At 39.2% G+C, this 26,304-nt stretch overlaps 1 protein-coding gene across 2 annotated transcripts; it reads left to right on the top strand.

Moving 5' to 3' along the window:
* On the top strand, window positions 1-26,071 carry DCP2 (decapping mRNA 2). 2 transcript variants are annotated; one of them, XM_076361828.1, is made up of 11 exons: window positions 1-100; window positions 8,002-8,153; window positions 9,793-9,920; window positions 10,335-10,433; window positions 14,343-14,495; window positions 16,146-16,258; window positions 16,366-16,473; window positions 17,238-17,361; window positions 17,796-17,903; window positions 19,636-19,687; window positions 20,380-26,071. In XM_076361828.1, the coding sequence occupies exons 1-11, from the start codon at window positions 48-50 to the stop codon at window positions 20,541-20,543; spliced, it is 1,254 nt and encodes a 417-aa protein (XP_076217943.1). In that variant the 5' UTR covers window positions 1-47; the 3' UTR covers window positions 20,544-26,071. The 2 variants fall into 2 exon arrangements, with proteins under 2 accessions (XP_076217943.1, XP_076217944.1); XM_076361829.1 differs by lacking the exon at window positions 17,796-17,903.
* The last annotated feature ends 233 nt before the right edge of the window (window positions 26,072-26,304 follow it).

The raw sequence follows: 26,304 nt of genomic DNA on the forward strand, positions 1-26,304 counted from the left end.
GTACCGTGGTTCGGGCTTCGCCGCGTCGGGATGAGCCGCGTTTCCCTATGGAGACAAAACGGGCCGAGATCCCCAGCAGCGTCTTGGACGACCTGTGCAGGTAGCCGCGGGGTGGGGGCGTTCCCGGGCCCGCCTAACGCCCACCAGCCCCGGCCGGCCGGCGTCTCCCCCGCCCCCTGCGCGGCGGCGGCGCCCCCGTCCCGTGGTGCCGCGGGCCGTCCGTTGCGGGGGGCGGGGTGGCGCCGTCTCCCCGCCCTGCCCTCTCCCCCTCCCCCCCGCCGGGTGCGAGGCGTGCGGTCGGGCCGCTGGGCCGGCGTGGCGTGGTGCCCGGGTTGCTGGGGGCTGCCTGAAGCGCTCCGTGGGCTGGCGGAACTCCGAGGGGGGAGCGGGGCGGCGCGGGGAAATGGGCGGTGTCGGTAGTCCCGCAGCGGCCGGGAAGCGGAAGGAAGGGGCTCGGTGCGGCTCCCCCCGTGGCTGTGTGGGGCTGCGCCCGCCCCCCTCACGGCTTCGTGGCCCAAGGCGCCGCCCCCCCCCCCCGATGGAAGCTGGCGTGGCGAGGCGGGAAGGGTGCCCGCCAGCTCTCCTCTGCCGTCGGCACCGTCGTCAGAACCTGCTGTAGGGCTAAACCGGCGGCGGGGAAGAAGCCGAGTGTGGAGGAAGAAAGAGAACATGGTTTGTGGGTTTTTCTTACGGTGTTCAGCAGCTCATGCTGTTTGACCGAGGAAGGTAAAACTGTGTCGGTGGTGTTTGCGCGGGTGAAAGAAGAGTTAGAAGCATAAGCTTGATATGACGTGTGTAGTGATGAATTGATGTGATACTTACCGTTCAGAAGTCTGGTTTCATTTAGAAAGGGTGGCAGAAAGTCCCTTCTGCTGATTTACCTCTGCTGGAAGAGAATGTTCCAGTGAGACAGGAAAGGAAGAGCCAAAGGAATACCCTTCAGTATGAAACTGTCCTCTCCCGCTTGTCGGTCCTTTCAGAGTGAAATGGTTAGCTTTTCTTGTCCTAAAGGCTACACATTTAAATTTTCATGAAACATGGATTCTGTTTTCTTGGGGAGGGGGGAGGTGCCTTTTCCCTTTATGATCTTGACCTCTGATCATCTGTGGTCCTTTAACTAACTCCAAAAGCCCTTTGGACTTTTTAATTCATCTGTCATCCCCAGAATTTGATACCCCACACTGGATGTGATATTTGAAGTGAAATAATCCTACTGTCTTACTACCTCGAAAGGACCCCTTCTGAAGTATTTATGTACAGGAGGGAAAGGTTACTAGAGACGAAGGATAGTCCACTTACTGAAATGAGTGAAAATACTTAGAAGTGAGAATACCACAGGAAGCTAGAACTGCTCCGCTCAGTAGCGTTTTGTCGTGTATCTAATGCAAGAGTCGGAGTTTGCAATATGGAAGTAAATTTTCAGTTCTTTAAGTCTGGCCTCTGAAGTATGTTTGTGTTTCCATTGTGTCTCCTTTGGGCTCCCTACAGAGGGATGAGACTTGTCTTTTAGATGCCTGCTTGCATATGAGGTGGGGTTTAAGACTTCTTCAGAAAATCCAGAGGGGAATCACAGTGCTTATGAAGCTGAAATAGCCTATTAGTGTCACTCCTGTGGGGTGACTAATAGAAGGGCATGTGAGTAATGAGATCTTATGTTGTTATAGGGTCAGTCCCACTGTCTTACTGTGTTCCCCTGAACTGCTGTCATCTTCTACCTTTGAAATGGTATTTTGTCTTATAATTGTATGAATGTAGTCGTGTGGCTTTAATTGGAAAAAAAAAAAGCAGCCTTAAAATGGTAGATCAGGGGCTTGTAGTTACCATCTGTCTCATCCTCCATCTTTTCCTAATTCACCTTCCTGACTTTCATTAGTGCTAACAGATCAGCCCTGCTTCAAATATGTTGCCTTGCTTGGACATGGACAGAACAACTGAAAGGAGCAGAGGAGTCAGGCTTTCCTGTGGGAAAGAGAAAGGATTCTGGTGTGCACTGGAGGAGTGGCAGGGCCTGATAGGCCTTGGCTCAAGGGAGAAGATAAACTATCAAATAAGTGGAAGGTCAATGGTGCTGCGCTTCAGGTGGTTGGCCATAAATGGGTTATTAAAGTATCTGTCACTTCCCACATTCTTCAATCTATATATGATATTAGTGGAAATTTTGGTAGAAGGAGCCAAGCAATTTTTCATACTCAGTTATTGAGAAGATTCAAAATATTTTCTAGCACAGCCTATATTTTCTTTTTTTAAATTCTATCAGCAAATAAAACTTCAGTACTAAAATAATTATAATTTCAGTATAACAGGTTTGGAAAGTTACAGGACCCATATGAATTCTCTGGTATCTTTTTATATGAACTGTAGCAGTGTGAGCTGCAAATCTAAGTAACTGTTGGTGAATTTTTAGGAGATGGAAAGCATTCACATTATTCTTACTAAGCTAAACAATGAAATAAATCTGCTTTCAAGTCAAGCTTGCCCAGTAGTTTGAGACTTTTATTTTTTTTTTAGTGGGTTTTTTTGGTGTGTATTTGAAAACCAAAAAGTTAAGTTAAAGCTTAGATGTGCACAAAACAGAACTATTGGTTTTATTTGTATCTTGAGAGTGCTAGAATATCTGTCAGACTTCTGCACTTTGTCTTTGGACAAGGAATATTTTCCTTTGTCCTGAAGCAAAGGATTCTCTGCAGAAAACTCTTAGTTGTTAAATGTTTGTGTACGCAGGAGATGCGATCATCAGTACTTCTTGCTGTACCTGCCATTTTACCTGCTTGATGCATTTCCTTATAACAGAAGGACCACTGTGAGCTGGTGCTTATTCCATCAACACTATGGATTGCTGAATTAAAATGTGTTTGGATTTTACTTTAAGCTGAACCACTTTCTTTAGATTCCTCACAGGGGCTCCTGGCTAGGCAGAGGCTCAGGGAGGTTCCACACAGAGGTGACTCAAAGACGCTCATGTGTAGGTCCTCAGATCACTTGCAGCTGTTCCAACTAATTCAGCCAATTAGTCTAAATAATAATTCCACTGTTCGGGGCAGCTACAGCTGTTTTAATGCCTGCAGGTAATTCTCATGGTTGTTGCTAGCTCCAAAGGCATACAAAGGTGCCTTAGCTGGTATCTGAATTTTGTATGTCTTGAGGGGAGGGTGTGGTGGTTCTTTTGTTTGTTAGTTTTTGTTGAGCCCGATAGGTTAAAACACCATGAAGTACTGCGGGGTAACCTTTACCACATCAATTATGTTATTTTTGCAATTGTGAGTTAAAGCTTCCAAGTTTTTAGGTACTATGCAGGATGACTGGATTTTTTTTTGTAGTAATCAATTTTGATCTTACGTTGATGAATACTGTTCAATTGTATAGTTAATTGGGCTAAGACTCCAAATTTTTATTGTCTGTAGTCACTTAAAGCAACTCAGTTTTGAGATATGTGAACTTCTAGGAGGGTCTGGATTATGTTCTTAGACTGGGTTTGTGGCTTGATGTTACTTTTACAAAGTTTCACTTGCAGTATTTGTGTGATCATGTGTTTTGCTTAGGGTAAAGTTTGGCTATTTAGTATCAACTGTGGCATTCAGCATCAAATTAAGTTTTTAATTGGACAAGGGAAACTTAAGGTACCTATTTCTTTTGTGGGAGGAAAAAAACCCTAAACCCTGCATGCTCAATGTGTACTTGTGGATGTTCTCTCTGATATTAACCTTAGTGTTTTTCCATGCTGTGAGCAGTGGAATGTATAATAATTTCATATAGGTTATAGCTAAGCTTAAGTGTAGAATTTTAATGCATGTTACTAAAACATCTCTTTCATGTTGGCTTTATTAAATCAAGTACATTGGGTGAAGGGCTCTCAGGCCTGGGGCTTTTTGTCCTGTGGAGCTCACCGTATAAAGTTACCTGCTGTAATAGGTATGTTCAGAGTCAAATGTTCATAGCTGACTTCACAGAATCTAATATTGAAATTATACAGCACCGAAACCTGCACTAGAGAATCAGTATAAGCTAGCTCTTAAAAAAACCAAACAACCCCCAAATCCCACAACTTTCTCCAACAGTATAAAATAACAAGTAGGCTTTTATATTCAGTTATAGAGATCTGTGTGAGAATTGAGTATAAGTGATAATAGTGGTGGCGGTTACTGTTAAATGCTTTCATTGCAAAACCATTCTAAGGATAACAAAAATAAGATTAAAAACACTTGTCTAATGCACTTCCATTTAACTTTTTTTTTCCAAGCTGTCACAGTTTTTCCCTGCTGGTAAACTAAATTAAGAGACTTCTACACTTAGAATTCATATTCAGAGAGTAAAATGTTACACCTCCATTCTTATTCAAAGAGTAAAATGTTACTTGCCAGCATGTGAAAACAAGTTGAAAGCTAAAGCCAGGTACATAATGTCTTCAAACATTTGTTGAGTTCCTAGGCTTTTTTAGAATCGCACAATGCCAGGATACAATTATTCTAGTTCTAGTAAGTTATTGTGTGTGTAAGCTTCAGTAGTAGGGCTGCTCTGACCCATTCTGTTAAATAACAAGTCACAGGTATCTGTGTCCTTTTTTTGTCATGCTGTCTTGTGCTGCTGAGTTGTTCTTTACTGAATAAATATGGGGAGGTACAGAGTCTTAATGTAGGTTTTGGGGCTTCTTGGTGCTCTCTTCCTCCTATAAGCAAGTTCTGTTATCCCATCTTTTGACTTCAGGACTGTGGTGGGTTAACCTTGGCCAGCAGCCAGATGCCCACCCCCTCATTCCCCCTCTTCAATGGATGGGGGAGAAAATAGGATGGAAAAGCTTGTGGCTCAGAATGAGACAGGAAGGTTGCTTACCAGTTACCATCATGGGCAAAACAGACTCGATTTGGGGAAAATTAGTTTAATTTGTTGCCAATTAAAATAGATTTGGCTAGAGAGAAACAAAGAGAAAAAAAATTGAAACACCACCTTCCCCTACATCCCCATTTGTCCCAAGTTCAACTTCACCCCTTCATTCCTGACTCCTCTACCTCCTCCCCCCTGAGCAGTGCAGGGGGATGGGGAATGAGGGTTGTGGTCAGACCATAACACTTTCTGTCTGTCACTCCTTCCTCCTCATGCTTTGCCCCTGCTCTGGTGTGGGGTCAATACTATGGGCTGAAGTTCCTTCAGGAAATATCCGTCTGCTCCAGCATAGGATCCTCTACAGGCTGTAGTGTGGACATCTGCTCTGCCATGGAGCACCTCCTCTCCCTCCTTCTTCTCTGACCTCAGTGTTTGCACTCCTGTTTCTCACTCTTTTTCTCTCTTCCTCTCTAGCATTTTTGTTCTTTCTTAAATACACTTTCCTAGAGGTGCCACCATCTTGGCTGCTGTCTTCAGCTATGCCCTGCCGTGAGTCCGTTGGAGCCAGCTGTGTTTAGCACGGGGCAGCCCCGGCCTCTTCTCAATGGAGGCCACCCTGCAGTCCTCCACTGCCAGCACCTGGGCACCTGCTCCTAGTACAACCTAGAGAAGCCTGTTAGCACTTCAGTCACTCTAACTTAGGAGTTAACTTTTTGATTAGTAAGTAGTGTTCTAATTGGCTTTGCTCTTGTTACTCTAAGCCTCATGCTGGCATGTTCTTATTCCTCTTTGGTACTACTTCTACAAATTTTATCTTCAGATTTATGTTCAGCTGCAGTGCTGGGACAAGAAAACATTATCAACTAGTTATAAAATAAAATAGACTTTTATTTTTTTACCTTTAATCTACAGCAGCTTTATATGTAAGGGCTATTTTCAACAGTAATAGAGCCTTCAAAAGGAAAGAAGCAGTCGGGGGGTGGTAGTATTGCCAACTAAAAATTGGCAAGTGGGAAAATGTTGTTGTTGAAGTGAATAAGGTTATTTATGTAAGGGAGAGTGTCTGCTTCTTTAAGGGTATCTGGTCAAGGACCTTTTTCAATGCTAAAACAGGATAATAAGAAAAGGAGGAAGCCATGAACAAAATGTACAGGGACAGAAACCTGAGGGAGGAATAATAAGGGAGGTGATGATGAGAACCAAACCTGGCCACTGATTGATGAGGGTGTGGGGGGGTGTGGGAATGTTCATTTCAGCAAGTTTATCTGAGCAGGGACCTGCTCATGGGAAACTAAGGGAAAAAGGGGGAAATCAGAACCAAAAATATAGAGAGACAGACCTAAGAAAACAAAAGTGGAGACAGTGACAAGAAACAAACCTGCCAGTCACACTAATTGATGGGCTATCAAGAAACCACAGGCACCACTTCCAGGAAGATCAGCCCGGCCTTTGCATCTGAGGCTCTGGCTGAGCCTTTTGCCTGATTGCCACAGTCTGTCCTACCTTCTTACATCTTCTTATTAAATCTTTTCTTAATTTTCTCTCTGCATAATCTCACTCTCTACCCCATGTACATGTGTGCTGCAAGAATGAAGTACCAGCTACTCATGAGAGCTATGTGTGTGAGTGGATGGGGTGTCAGCTACTGGAGTGAGGGGAGATGTCTCAGTGCCAGCTACTAGCATGGATGGGGGTCTTGGGTTCCAGCCTCTGGGGTGGGAACAGTGAATGTCCTGAAAACCAGCTACTGTGGGGGAACTGTGTGAGTGAGGGGCAGAGCGCCAGCAGCTGGAGCAGGACCGTGGGTCACAGCCCATGTGCCTGGTGCCGGCTGGTGGTGGGGCGAGTGTCTTGTCTTCCCTAAACCTGTTGTGCATGTGTACTCATTAGCAAACCTGAAGCTGGACCAGCTGGCAAGGCAGGGACCTGTGTGGTGGGTATGAGGGCCTGGGATCTGGGCAGGGGTATTGGGTGGACAGAGGGAGCCGTGCTGGTACTTGGGGGACACGTGAATGTGCATGTACTTGTGAATCTGGAGAGTGTCAAGTGTGTGCTTGCACTAGCAACCTTCTGCCTCTGCCAGCCAAAGAAGAGAAGGGGACTTGACTGTGCTTGTGTTTTGTGTGAGTCCTGTATATAGGTGCTGCCTTGTCTGTGGCAGCCTGTGTGAGCAGCTGCGTTAGCGTCCTGTGTGTGTCCCTGGGATACATGCTGGGCTTTGCTACTGGTTCAACCTGCCAAATGAAAGCGGCAGCCATGTCCCTCAGCCTGGACCAGGCTGGGCTCCGACGGCCAGGCAAGAGGCAGTCCTTGGCCAGAGTGGCTGGGAGAGGCAACCACTTTTGGCATCCCTTAACAATTTATACTTGTTAAATTTTAAGTAAAGATGTCTTAAGTATTTCTGGTTCTGGCAATGATAGTATGTGCTTTTGGAATGTAGCTGGTGGTACTCAGGAGCTGAATGTAAAGGATCTCTGTCAAATGGTTTAAGTTCAATGGGGTGGATGACCTTAAATTTCTAAAAAGAAGAGTCTGTTGACCTTACAAATAAATAAGTAAAGCTTCTTCTGCTTAAGTATAATAAGCTATCACACAGTGCTACTTACAGTTACATCTCTGGGACTATATTTGTGTGCCAGTATTTGAACTAAAGCATAAAGTAGACTTGAAAAATAAACCAATTGTCCATGTTCTATTTCAGACTGAGAAAATTAATAGGATCATATTGAATTTTAAAATCTACATAAACTAATAGTTTACTGTGGTTCTAAGTGAAAATACATAGCTGTGTTTAACTTGTATCCAGAAAAAAAATGCATTGACATATGTTATCAGAGTTTGCAGGTGCTCTTTACTGGCCATGTAAAAATGCTCTCATTCTTGTAATATAGCCCTTTACATAGGATGTCCTCGCCCTCCCTGTTTTCACAACAGTTAATTTACTTAGTTTACTGTAATTGACTTTTGTGAAACAACATCATGATCCATTCTCCTTCTTGACTTTAAAAGTTGTATTTTACTTTGATGTGAAAACCTTTTGCTGTCCAGACCACCAGGAAGATCTGGTGGTCTGTTGCTCTGTGCTAATGGATCGGGAATTCCACTGTCGCAATGCATTTTTGTTGTTAGATTTATTTAAATCGATAGATTTGGCTAATCTTACTCTTCTTTCTTTCCTGGCAGCCGATTTATTTTGCACATTCCAAGTGAAGAGAGAGACAATGCAATCAGAGTGTGTTTTCAGATTGAACTTGCCCATTGGTTTTACTTGGATTTCTACATGCAAAACACACCAGGATTACCTCAGTGTGGGATAAGAGACTTTGCTAAAGCTGATATCCTTTTTATTACTGTGATTGTTTTCTGTCTCAGTGGATAAAGTGCAAACTGAATATTGTTACTGAAATTTCATACTTGCAGCAGGAAAATGTCAGTTCATGTGTTGGTGATTAAAAGTTAGTATTGCTAGGTATGTGATGTTATCTATTCACTGCTTCCATAATTTTGTGGCACCCACAAAAGAGAGATTTCTCAGACTGCTAAAGAACTATGGAAAACAGGTAACTTCTGATCTTTGAGGATTTTTCCTCATGGTTGCACTTTGGCAGACAAGGTGAGTTTCAAAGATGAGCTGTTGGAGCTCTTCATGGTGTTTTGTGTCCTTAATTTAATCCCTTTCCAAGTAAATAGTACATAAATGTTAATGTAGCTGAAGGTGATATGTGTTCCTTCATGGACAAGTGGTATGTATCTGTTGGAAGTACTGACAGTTGCTCCTAGAAACAGTTCTCTTGGTAGGGGAGAGGATGCATTTTTACTGAATTCACACTGTTGGCCTCTGCTTTTTTCATTGTTTACAAGGGCTGCTGGAACGTATACTATATAGTCCTTGCTGGAGGAAAACTCATGACCTTCATCCAGCAAGTATTTTAGTTTTAACCTTTTCCTGTATGTTCTTGATGTGGGATTGGAGTATTGCTTCTAACTTTCATGATAATATTATCTGTGGTTTCACTACCCAAAATACTTCTCTGTTAGTTTGGTAACAGAGATTTACTTTGAAACACTACAGCTTTTATTTTAACAATAAACTGTAAAAATATGGTAATTTTCTGTTGCTTGATATTATGCAGTTTTTTTATTTATTTTAGGTATGTTTTTAATTATAAATGTATTTTCAGACCAACAGAACTCTTCTAGTAATTGTAGACAGTGCAGGAAAAATACAATATAATACATGTTACTTGTTCATTACATCTGTCCCTCTCCAGCTCACATTTGCCAGAAATATTAGTTCTGCTGCAATGTTATATTTTTAAGTACTCTGCTATGGAATATTTTTTATTGGTAGTATAATTTTATATGTAATATTAATACTATTATTAAGGACTTGTAGATTTGCTTTCAAAGCTTTAGAGTTATAAAGGTTGTTCATTATTTTCTCTGCATGGTGAGTTTTGGTAAAGTGTATTAGAATTTAGATCTCTAACTTGATGCCATTAAAAATATTTTTTTCGTATAGTAAATACTTAAGTACAGATTCTGTACCGTAGTCTAACAGATGACTGTGGGAAAAATTTATCTCCACTTACTTCAAGCAGGAGATGAAACTGTATTTTTGTGTCTCATTTCAAAATGAAAAAAATGTGTTTAAGAATAATACATATTCAGAATAACTGCTGTATGGATACTTTTTCTTCAAAATTAGGGGAGACCTTCCTTCAAACAAGCAGCCTTGCACCATCTTTTGCCTTTTTTCTTTTTAAATTGGCTTGTATTAGAATTACCAAATTACTTGATGCTTAGTATTTTTTACTTCCAAGAGAATATATCTTGAAAGCACTTAGGGGAGGGAGTATGGTTATTGTAACTGTTGAGTGGGTATCTTTTGTATGTGGGTATCTTTTTTTTGTATGTCTGTGTGTGATTTGAAACTGGATGCTTAAGTTTATCTTCCTTAACATGCTTCTGTACTCTTCAATCACTGCCCTTTTTTACTGCCTCAAGGTGAAGATGTGCAAAAGGTTTTAGATGAGTGGAAAGAATACAAAATGGGAGTGCCAACCTATGGTGCAATTATTCTCGATGAGACACTTGAAAATGTAAGTAAGGAAATAGTTGTGAAGGGCTAGAGGGAAGGATGGCATATGCTGGCAGAAGTAATCTTTTTGTTGTTTACATTTTTCATCTGGAGAAAAAAGAAAAGTGCTTCAGATTCACAAAGACCTGACAGTTACTTGACACTGTTGAGTGTGTACAGAAATATAATACAGGAGACAGTAAACACACTTCTGCTTGCTTTCCTACTCAGTTTTTTGGTCTTTTTTTTCACCCTGAGTTGCATGATCCCATAAAAAATTCCATAGTTCTTGCTAGAACACAGAAAACCTGATGGGTTCCTTCCTCCAGGCTAAAGTATCTTTTTGGAGAAGCAGGGGATGGTGAAGGGAAGACATTTAATATAAATTGGTTAGAATAGTGGGTCTTTGACAGTTGCATTCCCTTGTATTTTGCAGGTTCTTTTGGTTCAGGGCTATTTAGCAAAGTCTGGTTGGGGATTTCCAAAAGGGAAAGTAAATAAAGAAGAGGCTCCTCATGACTGTGCTGCTAGAGAGGTAAGTTATATTTGATTCCCTTAAATTTAAGCTAAAGACATGAAATCTTTCTGAGAGCAGAATGCGTTAGATGAAAAGACACCTTACTTAGGTATCTCTCTATTGAAATCAGGTAAATAAATAGTCTATTCTTGCAGTCGTCTTCTGCTGTAGCTTTTAGTGCTCTTCTGAGTTCTAGAGTGATAATCAAGGGTGTGGTTTAAAAATCGCTGTTCAATGTTTTTAATTGTTTTGCACTAACTTGCTAAGTTAAGTGAATACTATTTCTAAAGTTCTCTGAGGAACTATCAATTTACTTTTAAATATTTGGTGCTTGGGAAATCTTATGTACTTTGTGGCTTTTGGAATATCAATTTCAAGGCCCACCATAACTGTAAAAAGGTAGAAGAATGGGAATTTAGCTTATGTACACTGGACTATGTAAGGAGGCTAAAGAGTTGAGTTGGAGGTTGTAGAAGATTATATAAAAATTGTGAAGAACTTTCCTGTATCACTAAAAAATAGAAAAGTAACAAGGATCAATGTCTATGGCAAGTAAAATCTGAAAAATAAAATAATCTGTGGGATTTATTGCTGCTCGAGACCTAGACACATAGTGAAGCTGGATATTAAAAATAGCCTGTAAAAGAATTACTGGTATAGACTCAATGTTGATGTAACATAATATATCTAGAATTTTTGAGAGGGAAAATTAAGATGAGGGAAAGTAGTAAGATGCATAGTTTTCTTCACGGTTGGACTGAATCAGTATCTGAGAAATCATGGATTTTTTTTTTAAATATACCTGTCAAAGATGCATGAATGAAAAATGCTGGATTTCTGATTCCCTGATGGTGCTTTCTATATCACTCATATATTTAATATGGACTTGGAAAAGCAAAATAAGGTGTTAGATCTTAACATTGCACTATTATGCGATGGACACACATGAAATACACTTTCATGTTAGCAGTTACTGATGCCTGAGTGTAGAACATTATCTATGTGGTATCAGATGACTTGCCAAGGAGTGGAACACCTGAGCTACAGATGCAGTGGGCTGTCATTGCAGAACTCAAGGGCTGGGGAAGGATGAGCAGAGACTTAATAAGGTTAACTTGATTATTCAATGCATGTTTCTTTCCCCCTACTCCATAAATAGCTTGTTCAGTTAAACTTTTACTAGTCAGGTGCTTTTAGGGTTGGTCTAAGGGACTGAACTGAAGGGAGATGAGACCATAAAAATATATGGACCACAGCACAGCGGACAGGACAAACTAGGCATAACTGCTTCAGGAGGGAATGACATGAAGTATGCCTTCTTTACTTCAAGTTATCCTAGCAAAAGCATTAAAGTGGGCACAGTTATACTGGGAAAAAATCTTTTGATGGTGTTTTTAATTTGGAGAATTGATTTAGGTTACACTAGTGAACAGCACTGTTGCTATGATCTTTTTCTGTCAAGGTAGATTGTCATTGTGGATGAACTGGCTAATTCTTCAAGGCTTACATGTGGCCAGGAATCAGGATGTCTGTAATATCTGTACATAAATCTTTTAACTGCTTTACTGGAGTCAGCACAGGTCTTAAAACCACAAACTGTATCTGTATAAGGTCTAATTGAAGAGGTCTTCACTGGGCAGTGCCTACACAGTTCAGTAGTATTTCAGAAGTTGATGAGGGCAAAACCATACTAAATGGATGATTGTCGTGGTAAAAGGAGTTTCTACAATGAATTCACTTAAATCATCTGGAAAGATTGTTGTGGTTCAACCTCAGCTGGCAACTGAGCACCACACAGCTGCTCGCTCACTCTCCCCCCCACCCCGGTGGGATGGGGGAGAGAATCAGAAGAGTAAAAGTGAGAAAACTTGTAGGTTGAGATAAGAACAGTTTAATAATGGAAATAAAATAAAATAGTAATAATAATAAAAGACTATACAAAACAAGTGATGCACAATGCAATTGCTCACCACCCACCAACTGATGCGCAGCCAGTTCCTGAGCAGCGGTCACCACCTCCCAGCTAACTCCCCCAGTTTATGTACTGAGCATGACATCACATGGTATGGAATAGCCCTTTGGCCAGTTGGGGTCAGCTGTCCTGGCTGTGCCCCCTCCCAGCTCCTTGCTGGCAAGGCACGAGAAGCTGGAAAGTCCTTGACTAGTGTAAGCACTACTTAGCAACAGCTAACACATCAGTGTGTTATCAACATTGTTCTCATCCTAAATCCAAACCACAGCACTGTACCAGCTACTACGGAGAAAATTAACTCTACCCCAGCTGAAACCAGGACCATCGTTTAGGAAGGGAAAACATTGGTGTTAGTAGTAAGAGTAAGTATGGAGGAAAAACATTTTTCTCTTAATTGAGACAGTGTGTGGTGTTTTGTTTTGTTTTTTTCCTCCTAAACTCTGCTGTTCTTAATGTAGTTAGATGGGAAGATGGCTTCCTTTTTATTTTGGTATACGAGGGGTTGTATGTGCTAATCTGAAGACTTAACTGGTCAATTATTTGCTTTGTATTAAACACTTCTGTTTTTCTCATATTTGTGCTTAATTTCCTCTGCATTTTCAAAAATGGAACTTACAACCATTTTGCTGATACCAATATATACCTTGGTATTTTGCATAACATATTTTGAGTATTTCCTGCTATTATTATTTTATATGCAGTTATTTAGTTCTATTTTTCATTATACGTACCCACAGGAGATGAGGGTTGAGAAGAGGTTTTGCTGAAGATCCTGTCCCTCTTTCTAATTCTAAATCTGGTCTTTAAAAAATTTAACTGAGGACTTCTGCCTTTGGATTATTGGCAGTGGGGCTTAACAGCCCTGGGGTTAATATCCAGTTCTATGAGTGATTGTTCACATGCATGTTCCATGGTCTGGGCATAAATATTTTGGACAGTGGTATCAATCCTGCATGTTTTCTGAGTACTTGTATTTCCTGTGGAGATTTTGAGGACTAGGAAGTTTCTAAAAATGAGTATTTATTTAGCAGGCTTAGAGGCATGATCTGGTTTAAGCTATTAGGTATGTTTGACATGAATCTTTTTATATTATAAACCTTGTATATTTGCAAATGTTGTCAAAAGTAAGTATTTCGAAATAAGGCTTTGGGCAACCTGATCTAGTTGTCCCTGCCTGTGGCAGGGGGGTGGGACTAGGTGATCTTTGAAGGTCCCTTGCAACCCAAACCATTCTATGAATCTATGATCCTTCACTGCAAGACCATAAAATATGCAAAGAAAATGTTCTTTTAAAATACCATTGTCTTTCTAGTAATCTCCAGCAGGTACAAAACTCCTATTTTTTTTTTTTCTTTAGAGTAGCTGACGATGCAGTTTTAAGTTTGTCAGTGTGAATGTGCAGTTTGAATTTTGTAGTAAAAGTTTTGCTACCCTATTGCTATAGGGTACAAATGTCTTGCTATTCATACAATGTATTGCTATACATTGTTATGAATGTAAAAATGATTATATGTATTGGGGGTGGAAGGTTCATGAAGTAGAAGGATTGTTGAAAGAGAAGAAAAACTGAGGTGCAAGTAAATTTTGCTAGAATTTGAAGATGTCTTTACTCCCCAAATAGGAGTTTTTGCTGTGAATAAGATTTCCATGCATCCAGCAGCATGGAGGAGCAGCTAGAGACTCCCCATCTGTATTAATAAATTGCTACATGAAGGTGTAATAGAATTGTTTCAACTTTTATTACAGGTCTGTCTGTCTTAGAGAAATGTAAAGCACATAGGATCTTGGATATATGCTCAGTAATGGAAAAAGTATCTATGTAAAGGCTTGTTTTTCCCACCAGTGGCCTGCTTTCATGGATAGATCTGAAAAACAGTCATTCCTTCCCTTGTGATGATAGGTTCTGAAAGGAGAAATCTGAATACACACACTGATGTCATCTATATGCTTCTCAGGTGTTTGAAGAAACTGGGTTTGACATAAAAGATTATATCTGCAAAGAAGAATACATTGAGCTGCGAATTAATGATCAATTAGCACGGCTGTACATCATTCCAGGAGTTCCCAAGAACACAAAATTCAACCCCAAAACTAGACGGGAAATTCGGGTATGTGTTATCTTGTTTGAATGTATAGGAACCTTCTTGTGGAGCTTGATTTTTAAAGCTAATGGTCTGTAAAATAATGAAACTACCAAGCATGATGAATATCTCAAATACTAGGTACGAATGGCATCTCTGCACTGTAGGGTCTTGTCAACTTCTTGCAACTCTACTGCAAAGACTGGTTCTTGACTATCTGTCTGATGTCTTCATTCATGAAAACATTAGAGCATGCTGTCAAACTATAATTCTCCCCTTCTTTTCTCTTAGGTGGTGTATGTGTTAATCATTTCATGTTATTCGTAGTCATAGCTCCATATATAACTATATATTCTTCTGAAGATGTAATTATTAATTGTTGATGTACAAAAGCCTACATATCAGAAGGAGAAACTAAGGATTGTGTTCTCTTTCTCTTGGCTAATACCATACAGACTTGGAGAACAGTGTATTTTAAGGAGGAGGTTGGGAAGGGCACACAGAACGGGAACTATTTTGGATGATTTGTGTACCATTATGCTTTTAAAAGGTTTTGTGAAAGGGAGAAGCAAAGACTCAGGTAGTAGACCTGTTGGGAAGTTTGTTCCTAATACCCGTAATCTTTGAAGTTTTAATATCTTTCTTGTATTGCAATTCTGTAATTCTGTTTAAAACAGCTATCCCCATATTTTCATGCAGATGATGCCACTGAACAGGGCATCTGGCTTTGTAGTTGACTAGACAGGAGTCTCTTAATTTCTTGCGTTAGAGACCTGTTTTTCAAAATACAAAGTAAAAGAAGATGAACTTGGAGGTTTTTTAAAATGTATGGTAAATACCCCCCTCTGTATGACAGTGACCATCTGCGTGGGGGTGATGAAGGGTTCTTACAATGACAGATTTTTGTCTCCCTGCTGAAGCACCATCTTCATCTGATCTGATACAACCGGGCATGCAATTTTTGTATTCCCTGTAGAACTATATTTAAAACTGTTCAGTTTGTAACTTCTTTCCATAATATGCATCTTATCTGGACCTGGAGTTTTGGGGCTAGGTTCTGCAATAGAAAAGCTCATGTGGGTTCTTCTCCACTGTGTATATTCAGGACTCCTGATTTTGTTCCCCATTCTGCAAAGTGTACAGTTTTAGTAGTTAAAACTATAATGTATCACTTATAACACAAATCCTATCCTTGACCAATGTTTTTTTCTTTTGTAACAAAAACTGAAACTTACTCTGCAAACTAAATGCTATTCTTTCTGATAATCTTTGAACTAGTGGTGGTCTAGTTTTGATGGCATTTTAAATAAAAATAGCAAGAATAGTAGCGGCTTTGAAAGTTATTTAAAGCCTCTACCTTTGTTTATGGCATTCAGTGTGTAGTGGTTTGGTTGGTTGTTTTTTGAAACCCTTATTCAGAATTTAGTTGCTGGATAACACCTTTCATATTTTAGGTGCCATATCTTGCAGTGAGTATGTGCTGTACCATCTGTTACTCTGTAGTTGCAGTCAGAATGACCGCATTGTTAATTAACCTTTTGTGAAAAAGCCTGTTGTGGTCCATTGAAGTCTTCCAATGTAATTTTTTAATTAAGGGAAATAATTGTGGTTGGTACACGTTTGTAACATTTTGTAAGGCTACAGTAGTGGGTATTTTGATTTTCTTTTTTTTTCTAGAATATTGAGTGGTTTTCCATCGACAAATTACCATGCCACAGAAATGACATGACTCCAAAGTCCAAGCTGGGTTTGGCACCTAACAAATTTTTTATGGCTATTCCCTTCATCAGGTATGTTTTAGATGAGGCAAATGCTAGGCCAGTGCCTTTCAGACAATTTTAATTTCTTTAGATTTGTTTTAGTAAGTTGATCTTGTTGCACTTCTCCTTGCTCACAGGCCATTGAGGGAATGGATTTCCCGAAGAAATGGAGATTCCTCAGATAGTGACAATGGATTTTCATCTACAGGGAGCACACCCTCTAAGCCCAATTTGGAAAAAGCTAGGTAAGAACCAGGTCAGTTTAACACCTCTATATCCTTTCTATAAAACATTGGTCGTACAAAGCTGCTTGTCCTTTCTCTTTCTCTGAGTATTTGTGTTCCAGTAATAGCAGGTGTTAATAAAAAAAAAAAATAGCGGGCATATCTCATAGGACTAAATAGGATGAGAAGTTAATTAACGTCACGCTTTTTTTGGTAAATTCTCACATGTGTCAGAACTGAGATAATTTCTGGAGTCCTGTCTATGGAAATCCAAAAAACAGAAGCTAAAACAAGTAGATAACTTTCAATGCTTCACGTTCAATGCTTTTGGCACTTCCACAGATGAAAACTAGAACTCTCTGAAGTAGGACTGTAAAGTACTATCAGAAGTAGCTAGCTAGATAAAACCTGTGGGGGTCAGTAGGGGAACAAGTCCTGCTGGCTTTTGATTCAGCTGAGCTAAAAGCGGTAAAGCAAACTTTAAAAACCTGTAGTCCCAAAGAGAAGGCTATGCTCCAGTAATTCGAGTCAGGTCAGCACCAACACCGACGACAACAGGACAAGTGCTAACGTGGACCTAGCCTGCTGTCTGTGCAGAACACAGGTTTCTTACCAGCAGGCAAAACAAAGCTGGGTGAATGCAGTAAGCATTATTACAGTTTCCACACTAGGTTACTTAAGCTTGTCTTTCAGGTTGTTCTCAAAAAGCAGAAAATTCTTTCATATTTCTCTTCTGCAATTGGTAGGTTTGAAGTTGTGTCGTAAACTCTGTTTTCCTGTACTAGATCCAAACTTCGCTGTAGTCAGCAGGTGTTTACAGATGGCTTTTCAGGAGAGCAGTGTGTGAAGCCAAAACAGCCACAGAAGCCATATAATCATGCTGAGATGTCTGAAGTTTTGAAAATAAAGGTAGGTTGTTTCTCAGGCAAACATATGCATCTGAGCTATTTAAAATCGATGCCTTTGTTCATAAGGTTCCTCTCTGGAACGAAAATACTGTATTTTTAAATATTTTGGGTACCACTAGCATATGTGCATCAGTGTATGGGAACTGACTGAGCTGAATTTATTGTGTAATACAGTGTCTGTAATAGTGCAAGAGAGACTGAGTAACAGCTGATGACTCTTTGTAACTTGAGTGTATGGTTAATTTCAGTGTGCTTCAGTTTGCTTTTGTAGACAATTGCTATCTATACCTGAAATATCTGAATAACCTCAAAGCATGTAAATCTTCAGGTTATTTGGAGGAAAGTTTTAACTAATAAATAGGAAGTGTCTGTGCAATGATGTTCAATGCTGCCATTTAAACTCTTCCCTTTACTACATCTTGGACGTAATGGCAGAGTCAGAGCTTGAGGAGCAATGGCAGAAAGCAGTATCAAGACACTTCCAGCCAAAAGAAGCGAACAAATGGAGTCCACAGTCAAGCAGTTAAGCAAAACCATACGTTGGTAAGAAACATGCAGTGGCTGTCTCATTAACAGGTTCCAGTAATGCTTAACAAATGTCCAGGCCAATGTCCTGCTGAAGGAAAGTACAGTGCATATCTATCAAAAGTATATTTGAACAGAATATTTGGTATGCATTTGTAGAAATATGACATTTCTTACCTTGTATGCATATACATCTATAGACAAGCATACTAAACTTCAAAGTTTGCATTTTGGAAGTAAGTCTTATTTTAGCAGTTGAAAATGTCAGCTGTTTCAGTAGACAATCCTGCAGCTTTCCAGGTTCCTGTCAGGTAATAGCCTACTGCAGTGTATCATAATAAGTCAGTGTAGTACATGTCTTATTTATTCATGTATGATATATTATTGTAAACATGGAGTTTTGTTATGCAACAGTTAGATACAAAGTGGTAATACATATGCTTATTATTTCCCTTCTCTCTAGCAAAAATGTTGAGATGGAGGCTTGACTTGTACGCCAGAATCTCATATAATTTTTTAATCATACAGTAGAACTACAGCAGTTTGTAAATGCCAGTATGACATTCTTGGTTTGTTGCCTTTTCCTTGCAGTAACTAATTGTCTTTGTCCCCACAGTTCTGCTAGCTGGGAGAAGGCTGAGATCTCTCTCTTTTTTTAATGTTTTTTTTTTATATTCCTGCCCTCCCCCCTTCTTTATAGCTCTCCAGTTCTACTTTGTTGGCTCTTGTGCAGCAGTGAGCCCCAGTTCTCCATGCAGCTCAGCTGGCTTGTCCAGGCTTTAGTTTTTCTTGTTTACTGGCTCTAAGCTAGATTCTTCCCATTCTGGCTTGTGGTTATTACCTTCTCTCTGTTTTTCATGTAAAAGTGCAGAAACCATAAACTCTCATCCTGTAAAATCCTCACTGTAGCAAGAAATGGTTAGTTGCGTTTGGGTCTGAGAGTAGAAGAATGAAAAGTCAAATAATTGACTGCCCAGAAATGCGGCTGTATAGAAAAAACTAAGGGCAATCTGTAGGATCTTCATGGAAACAAATGGAACTGTTAATACTCCACAGTTACTTTGTTAGACTCTTTATAGACTTCGCTAAATACTTCTGTGGTGTTTCATTTGCATTTTCATGACTGTCAGTCTTTTGAAGTTTAAATATTTCATGTCCCAGTGATAATTTTCTAATACAATTTGGAGGCCAGGGAACTCTTAATTCGCACAGAGTGCAAAGGGCCATACTTTTCTCTGTATTTGTATACTTACAGCAGCATATCTGGGGCCAAAACTTAACTCTTCCCTGGAGAGTTCTAAGTTTGTGTCTCTAATGCATGCTAATTTAACTGGCAGTAGCAGCGTGTTTGCAAATACATTCCCCTTGCTTTTTGGGACAAGCCGATTGAAGAATGGGCTTATGCATGTGCAACTTTGATTCCACGCCATCATACGCAAGACCTTTCCAGCTTAAAACATTTAGAAAGCACTCAAATTTTTTCCCTAAAAGCCTACACTTTAAAAATGGTTTGTTGACTGTTAAAAGCTTGCATGCTTCTGAAAGACTTGTGGACTTCAACCATGCTTACTAGGTAAAGTAACATGACAGAATTTATGCTGAATTACAGGTGAAATAGTTGACACATCAGGAGGTGTGTCAAAGCAAATATAACCAGCATGCCTTTTAGCTGATGCTTAAGCTATACCCCTAGGAAGTAGAATGCCGTTTCTTTATGAAGTGTGTAATGTATGGTCATTCTCTTAACCAGAAATGTGAAAAAAGGCTTAATCCAAGAAGACTTCAAGATAACTTTGAAACAGGCAAGTGCAATCTGAATTTTCATCCATTGTCATGCGTTACAGCCTGAAGGTACCTGAATAATGATGGTTGAGGGTTTTTCCTTGTATGCTAACCTACCAAATGTTATAAAGCCATATTTTTAGAAGGCAGTCTGAATTTTTTTGTTGTTAACTTCATGTGCTGCTTCATGTTGGTTTTGCAGTTCTTCTCCTTAATTATGAAGACTGTCAGATTATACCAGGTGGCTGAGGAAAAAGTAACTGAAAGCTGGTTTAGGAAAATAGCATCTGAGTCAGCACAATGCTGGTAATTTGAGTGTTGGTTCAAGGCTTTCTGTCCTGCTAGTAATAAGCTGCAGCTGATACTGGATTACTCTGGAGAGTGCACACAGTTCTTTACTTACTGCTCAGAAAATAGGGCCATATTTCTTTCCTCCTTATTAAGAAATGGTTTGCAAAACAGCACCTGTGGGTAAAATTGGCTATTGAAAGTGTCCCCAGATTGCCATGACTTTTAAGATTTGTTCTAGCCACTAGATGACTTGTAAATATGGCTGTTTGAGTTACATTCTTCTGTTTATAACCAGACATACAGACTTTGTCATAAATATTAATTGAATGTACATTTGAGGTATGGCTTTGTGTTGTTATTGATACTCTTATTGATAACTATCTGTTTAAAATTTGTTTCATGCTTTTTTCTCTTTAAGCAGATGCAGCATATGAGATGTGTTGCTCCAGTGAAGACCCACTGCCAGAACACGTGGAGGGACATTCTGTGGCATGCAATGGCCATTACAAATTTGCTTTCTCATCAAGAGCATTCTTGAGTTTCAAGTTTGACCATGATGCCATAATGAAAAATTTTGACCTCTGACAGCAAACTTACTAGGAACAAAAATCAGACTTGCCTGTTGCAATTGAGGGGGTTTCTTATCCAGCCTTACTCTTTCTCAGGAGTTTTTGTTTTGTTTGTTTGTTTTTAAATGCAATGCAGGGACTGACTGGTGGTTTGGAAGGGTTTGTTCTCTTTGCAGTATGGGAGTGGCATAGTCAAGTGTTGCACTTTAAATGCAGTATAGCCTTTGTCCACAAAAGTACCTTTCCAGTGTTCAGTTCACTTGTTCCTAGCTGTGCATTAGAGGGCATTCTTTTTTCTTTGGTTTTTTTTTTTAAACTTGCTGTGTGTTTTGTAGAATGTCATTGACTTTTTTTTTTAACTGTTGGAGTATACCAGCTTGCTAAACTTTAACTGCTCTGATGTAAATTATTGGACTTGTTAGTCATTATTGTGTAGTACATTGCAATATTATGGCAGTGGCAATGAAACTGATTCTCAGAGGACTCCTCTGTCCTAGTGATTTTGAAACCAAGTTGCACATTTCAAACCTAGCCTCAGCCTGTCATTCTTTCTCTGCCCTGGTTGCTTGCCCAAAATACCTTCCCTCCTTCACACTGATAGTTTCTGTTGGCTGGTGATCAGTAGTACTTGGAGTCAAATCTATAGCATGTTGACTTCTTGTTCCTACTTTGCCTCTGTCTTCAGTAAGGATACACGCACTGGGTAGAACTTAGCCATTCAACGTGTCTAGCTTCAACTCTTATGCACCGTCCCCAGCTGGGTAAGAAGAAGTTGCAAAGTTTTGTGTTATCCCAGTTGCAGCTGCTTTCAAAAAAGAAAAGCTTAAACTTTGTCTGTGAGAGGTTACTTGTGTAGAATTTATACTGAATGTAAATAAGCCTCTGTAGATCTCACTGAGGAGGAGGGCAGGTGCATGGATAATAGAGTCATTGTGTGACACTAAATGGCTTAATCAGGCTTGCAATAACTATTCTAAGGGTGTCCAGTATTGTATTCTGTGCTGTTGTCCTCGGATCTCTTGTGTAGTGTATGCTCTGTATATATCCAGTAGTATTGAATTGCACTTGCAGTTAGCATTTAAATGATGTAGCCTCAGTCATTTTCAGCTACAATACTTCCTAGTAAAAATATCAAAGATTGGTGGGGAAGGGAAACAAAAAAAACAGTAAAAGTTGAGGTGACAACTGTTAAATCACCTTTATGATTCAAGTTAAGGGGTTTTGAACACGTGCTTTGCAGTTGAGAGAAATGCACTGAAATAATTTGTCACAGCAGCTTGTGGCAGCAAGCATGTTGTCCCAGATTTAAAAATGGACTTTTCTCTAAAATAAAGGTGAGTAATTGGTAACTTCATAGGTTGAATGAACTACGCCCTTGTTTCATCACAGTGTATGCTCATGCACTGAGTCTTTATGCAACTCATGTGTCATCCAAAAACAAAATCCTGGTCTTCCTTCAACCACCCTACTTCATCTACCCTACCTGATCTGTTACCTAGTGCTTTTCCTCAGAAATAGCTTTAGAACTATCTCCTGGTTTATTTACCTGCCTGGCACCAGGTGATTTGGGACTCCAATGCTGTAATAATCTTGGCGATAGGAACGCTGGATTTCTGTATCAGTCAACAGGAGAAACAGACTGCAGCATTTCCTCCTTCTGGAGGACAAGAGCCCTGAGAGCCTTGTCTTTCAAGACCAAATCGTGAAATAGCTCAATCTAGCTTTGTCTCACTTTATTTAAAAAAAAAAAAAGTATCCAAAGGCAGTTCAAAACAGTAAATGGTGAAGAACAGTAATTGAGAAGGTGGGATAATGCTGGAGGAGGTTATGTTATTCAGCTTCAGGTGAAAACTAATCTTTAGTTACTTCTTTAGTGCAAGTAGTTGATTTCCCAGCAAAAGTGCCTTTACTCATGGTGAGGCAGAAGTTTGTATGTGTATCCTGAGGCTGCTACTGCCTGTGGAGTTAACAAGACTCTCCTAAGGCATGACTAAATATCAGGCTGTGGAAATCTTTAATAAGTAAGTTGACTTTTCAGATAAATTACAGTTATATTTCATCTAGTGCTCTGTGAAATAAGGGGGATGTTGATGAAACAGTGAACTTGGAGCTTCTGTCAACTATTTGGGAAATCATGTCCCAGACAGAGGAAGTCTTTACAACGAAGCAAGTGTGTCCTATGAATAGGAGATGCTGGCTGCCCTCTATCTTCACTGAATCATTTTTTTTCTTCTTAGTGAAAGGTTGGTTCAGTGTAAGAGAAATTGGTTGCTTCATTAAGCAACCTAAAGTGGGGCTTATACATATGTCATGATTTTAGTAAATCTAGCCTTAATGTGAGTTGCAAATAAATGTGATAAATATGCAATAACTTACTTCTTTGTATAAGGGTACTGTTTCTTGTAGTAGCATTGCTTTCTGCTTTCTCAGTAAGGTTTCTAAAACAATGTGTGGTGGCATATGATCTACCTTATGGTTCCATCATGCCCTACACTGTGAACATTTTGAACTGTTTACTATTGTTTATGTTCTTATTTCACCATCCTTTTATAATTAAGTATATTTCTAAGTTTAGAAGTACAGTTTACATTATCTTCTGTAAAACAGTGAAGAAATAACAAGTGAGATACAGAATTTAGTTCCATGAGTTTTTATTTTATGGGAGCTAGACACAAGTAACTGTTTGCATGTCAGACTTGAGAACTGATGTCAAGATACTTGAAAAACAAACATTGCTCAATTTGAGAATGCTTGCCTGTAAGGGGTTATTCAGATTATGAATGGCCATTCAGCGTTCTTGAAATTAAAGAACTTGTGGAATAAACAAATGTTTAACAAAAAAACTACAAATGTGTGGGTGCTGGGAATCTAGTACTAGTTTGCAGTTTCTAGTACTATATAAACTCCCTGTTTTAGTGTGAGATTTTTAGCATCTCTCCTTCACAGAATGCTCTAAACTTTGAACTCGGACTGAAAAGTGATCTGCCTAATTGAATAACATAACGGTCTGTGCTGAAATGCTGTTAACTTCAACTCCTTGATGAACATGCATGCTTTTGAAAGTAGCTGTGTCTTACATAGTCTGAAGTCTGGGAACAGTGGTACTGGGATGAAGAGGGAAAATAGCTTTATTTATTGCACAATCAAAGTATTTTTTTAACACAATGTAAATTCTTTAGACCAAACTTGCATAAATAGTTTCTAATAAAATTTTGGGCCTAATCACTGTTCCAGGCTTATGTGCTATGCTCCAACCTTCCTCATTTAATTTGGTGATTTGAGAACAATACTTACTGTGTTTTTCCTTCACCTACCTGTGGCTGTTATAAATGTAACAGTTCCTTTTAAAAACAAGGCAGGCTTCAGGTCTGGCTATTCCTAACAGACTTGCTCTCAGATTGTAATTTCAGATAAGAAATTATTTTTTCCAACTTTTACTTACTGTATTAGAGTTGCTTTTGTTGATTTGCTGTTTATAGCAGCACTCATGTCATTCTGGTGTGAAGAGCAAGAGTCTACATTAAGAATCCAAGCTCTAATATCCTGTGGTGCAAGATGGCACTGCTGCTCCATTGGTGACTGGCTGTCTAGTTGTTGGGTCAGTGGGCTGTTTAATCCTCAGCTACCTGTTTTTTATAAATTCTGAGCAACAGAGGTTTTTTTCAAAGGTAAAGTCAGGTGCCTTCATCTTTTAAATTAGGAGGTTATACTCTAAATGTGTTAGGAAGCTCAAAATTACTGAGAACTGGTAGAATAGCTTCTCTTGATTTAAAATCAGTTTATTTACAGAAATTGTCTTGCACTGTAAATGTTACATAATCTGGTGCTTATACATGACTTCATCATTTCAGATTGTTTTTGTTATTACAGTATTTCAGCTTTTGAAGCAACCAAAATTATTTAAGATATGGTAAATTTCTACAAATGAACTGAAGGTGCTTTTACAGTAAATTAGGCTTGGAAATGTCACTACTCTTGCATAATAGGTTTTTGTTCTTATGCATTTATAGCAATAGTGTAGTTCAAGAATGAAAGTAGGCTAAATGCTAGTATTTGCACTGTTCTTAATCCTGTACATAAGCACTGATAGATGCAGTAGGATTTGTGCTCTGTGTGCATTTCACCGTTTGAAATAGATTGTGAACTTACAAGAAAGACAACATGTAGCAATTACATTGACCATATTCAAGATCATACAAGAGGAACTATTCTAGATTAGTAGTAGTACATTAAAATTAAATGCTTGGGTTTTAACTTGTCTTTTCACTGAAAATGTTAGGTTAAGCGAGACTTAACTTACTGTATAGATTCAGCTGTACAGAAACCCTTATCTTTAAATTGTTCTCAGCTCGGGGAAGGAAGTAAAAGTGTCTTCAATTCCTCCTTCAATACTTGTAGAAAAAAAAGAAAGCTTGCTTTTAAGTAATTATAAAAATTTCACAGGGTACAGAATGTTTAAATTTGGATAGGTCTACTACGGAATTTACTGAAAACAGTGTTGAGTATTTTGTCATTTATATTGTTGATCAGAAGAACCAGCTTCTTCTACTTTCTGTTATGGGTTACAGTTTAGTGCCTTTAAGAAAATGATTACAGCTCATGGAGCATTAATCATTTTAAAGCAAGGCATTTGTAGCTTTTTAAGAATATAGATCCTGCAAACTCAGTTTTCTACAACACACTTCCCACTGTGAGAAAAACTTACTTTGCAGATTTTTTTTTACGCATGTTTGAGCAAGTTACTAAACTAGGGAGATGAACCATTTATATCTTACTGGTTGGATACATATTTTTGTTATGCAGGAAAAGTATGCAAAACTGCATGATTAAGAGCTCTCAGCAAATACTTCTCAAGCCTATACTTAAAACAGGATCCTTAAGTAACTTTACTATGTCTGCATGGCACTGCAGTATGTGGAAGCTGTACTTCAGCCCTGAGGAGCAGTTTAGCTGGGTTTGCAAGGCACTTTAACATTAAAAAGCAGAACAGACTCCACAGAAGGAGGTGGGGTTTTGTTCATTAATTTTGGCATAATGCTAGATTGCTGTATGTGTTCCAGGACCCAGGCTGACTCAGGTATTGCTGCCCAAAGATAACACTTTTCTGTGCAGCATTGCATGCCTTGCAGAAAATAGGGAGCCGGTGTTTTGTTACATGGCTCATGCATGAAGGGTTATGTCTTCCTCCTGTTTGTTTAAAGCTCAAGAACTTTATCTGTTTTCTTCACTGGTATGTAAGTGTCATATCAGTGCTAATTAAGTAGAAAGTATGTACAGCTAACAGGGTTAAAACCATGTAAAGTTACAGATTTTATTCAACTTCCATTACATTATCTTGAAGAAAGTTTGCATTAGTCAACTCTTCAATTTTAGTAAATAAAATCTGTAACTACCTGTAATATCTGTTGTACTGATGATTGTGATTTTGTTATTCACTGATTCAGAAACTGAAGCACACCATTTAAGAGGCTATGACTAAATTGACATTTTCTTCTATACTGTAATTTTTCTCTGTAAAATTAAATGACTTTATGTATAAACTTACTGAAGTACTGAAGTATGAATATAAGCATTGCTGATCAGTGTGAAATGTAAAGCCTGTGCTGCTGGCACAGGTTACTCTTTCACTGTAGAATGTTTAAATGTTGCCTTAAGCCAATCAGCAGCACTGATTATATATAGTGCCAGGAAAAGTAGTAGTATTTTTTAAAGTCAGTTGTAAAGGTGGACAAGGGGCCCATCGAACACAATGGAAACTCTTTTTTAAAAGGTGTTAG

This window comes from Aptenodytes patagonicus, chromosome Z, assembly GCF_965638725.1.
Source record: "Aptenodytes patagonicus chromosome Z, bAptPat1.pri.cur, whole genome shotgun sequence".
NCBI classification, from domain to species: Eukaryota; Metazoa; Chordata; class Aves; order Sphenisciformes; family Spheniscidae; genus Aptenodytes; species Aptenodytes patagonicus.

Excerpts from the sequence above, each read along its gene's own strand:
- DCP2 (XM_076361828.1), top strand. The coding sequence starts at position 48 with ATGGAGACAAAACGGGCCGAGATCCCCAGCAGCGTCTTGGACGACCTG. Across the intron at positions 17,362-17,795 it reads CTGAAGTTTTGAAAATAAAG|AGTCAGAGCTTGAGGAGCAA; the intron begins GTAGGTTGTTTC and ends ACGTAATGGCAG. Across the intron at positions 17,904-19,635 it reads TTAAGCAAAACCATACGTTG|AAATGTGAAAAAAGGCTTAA; the intron begins GTAAGAAACATG and ends TCTCTTAACCAG.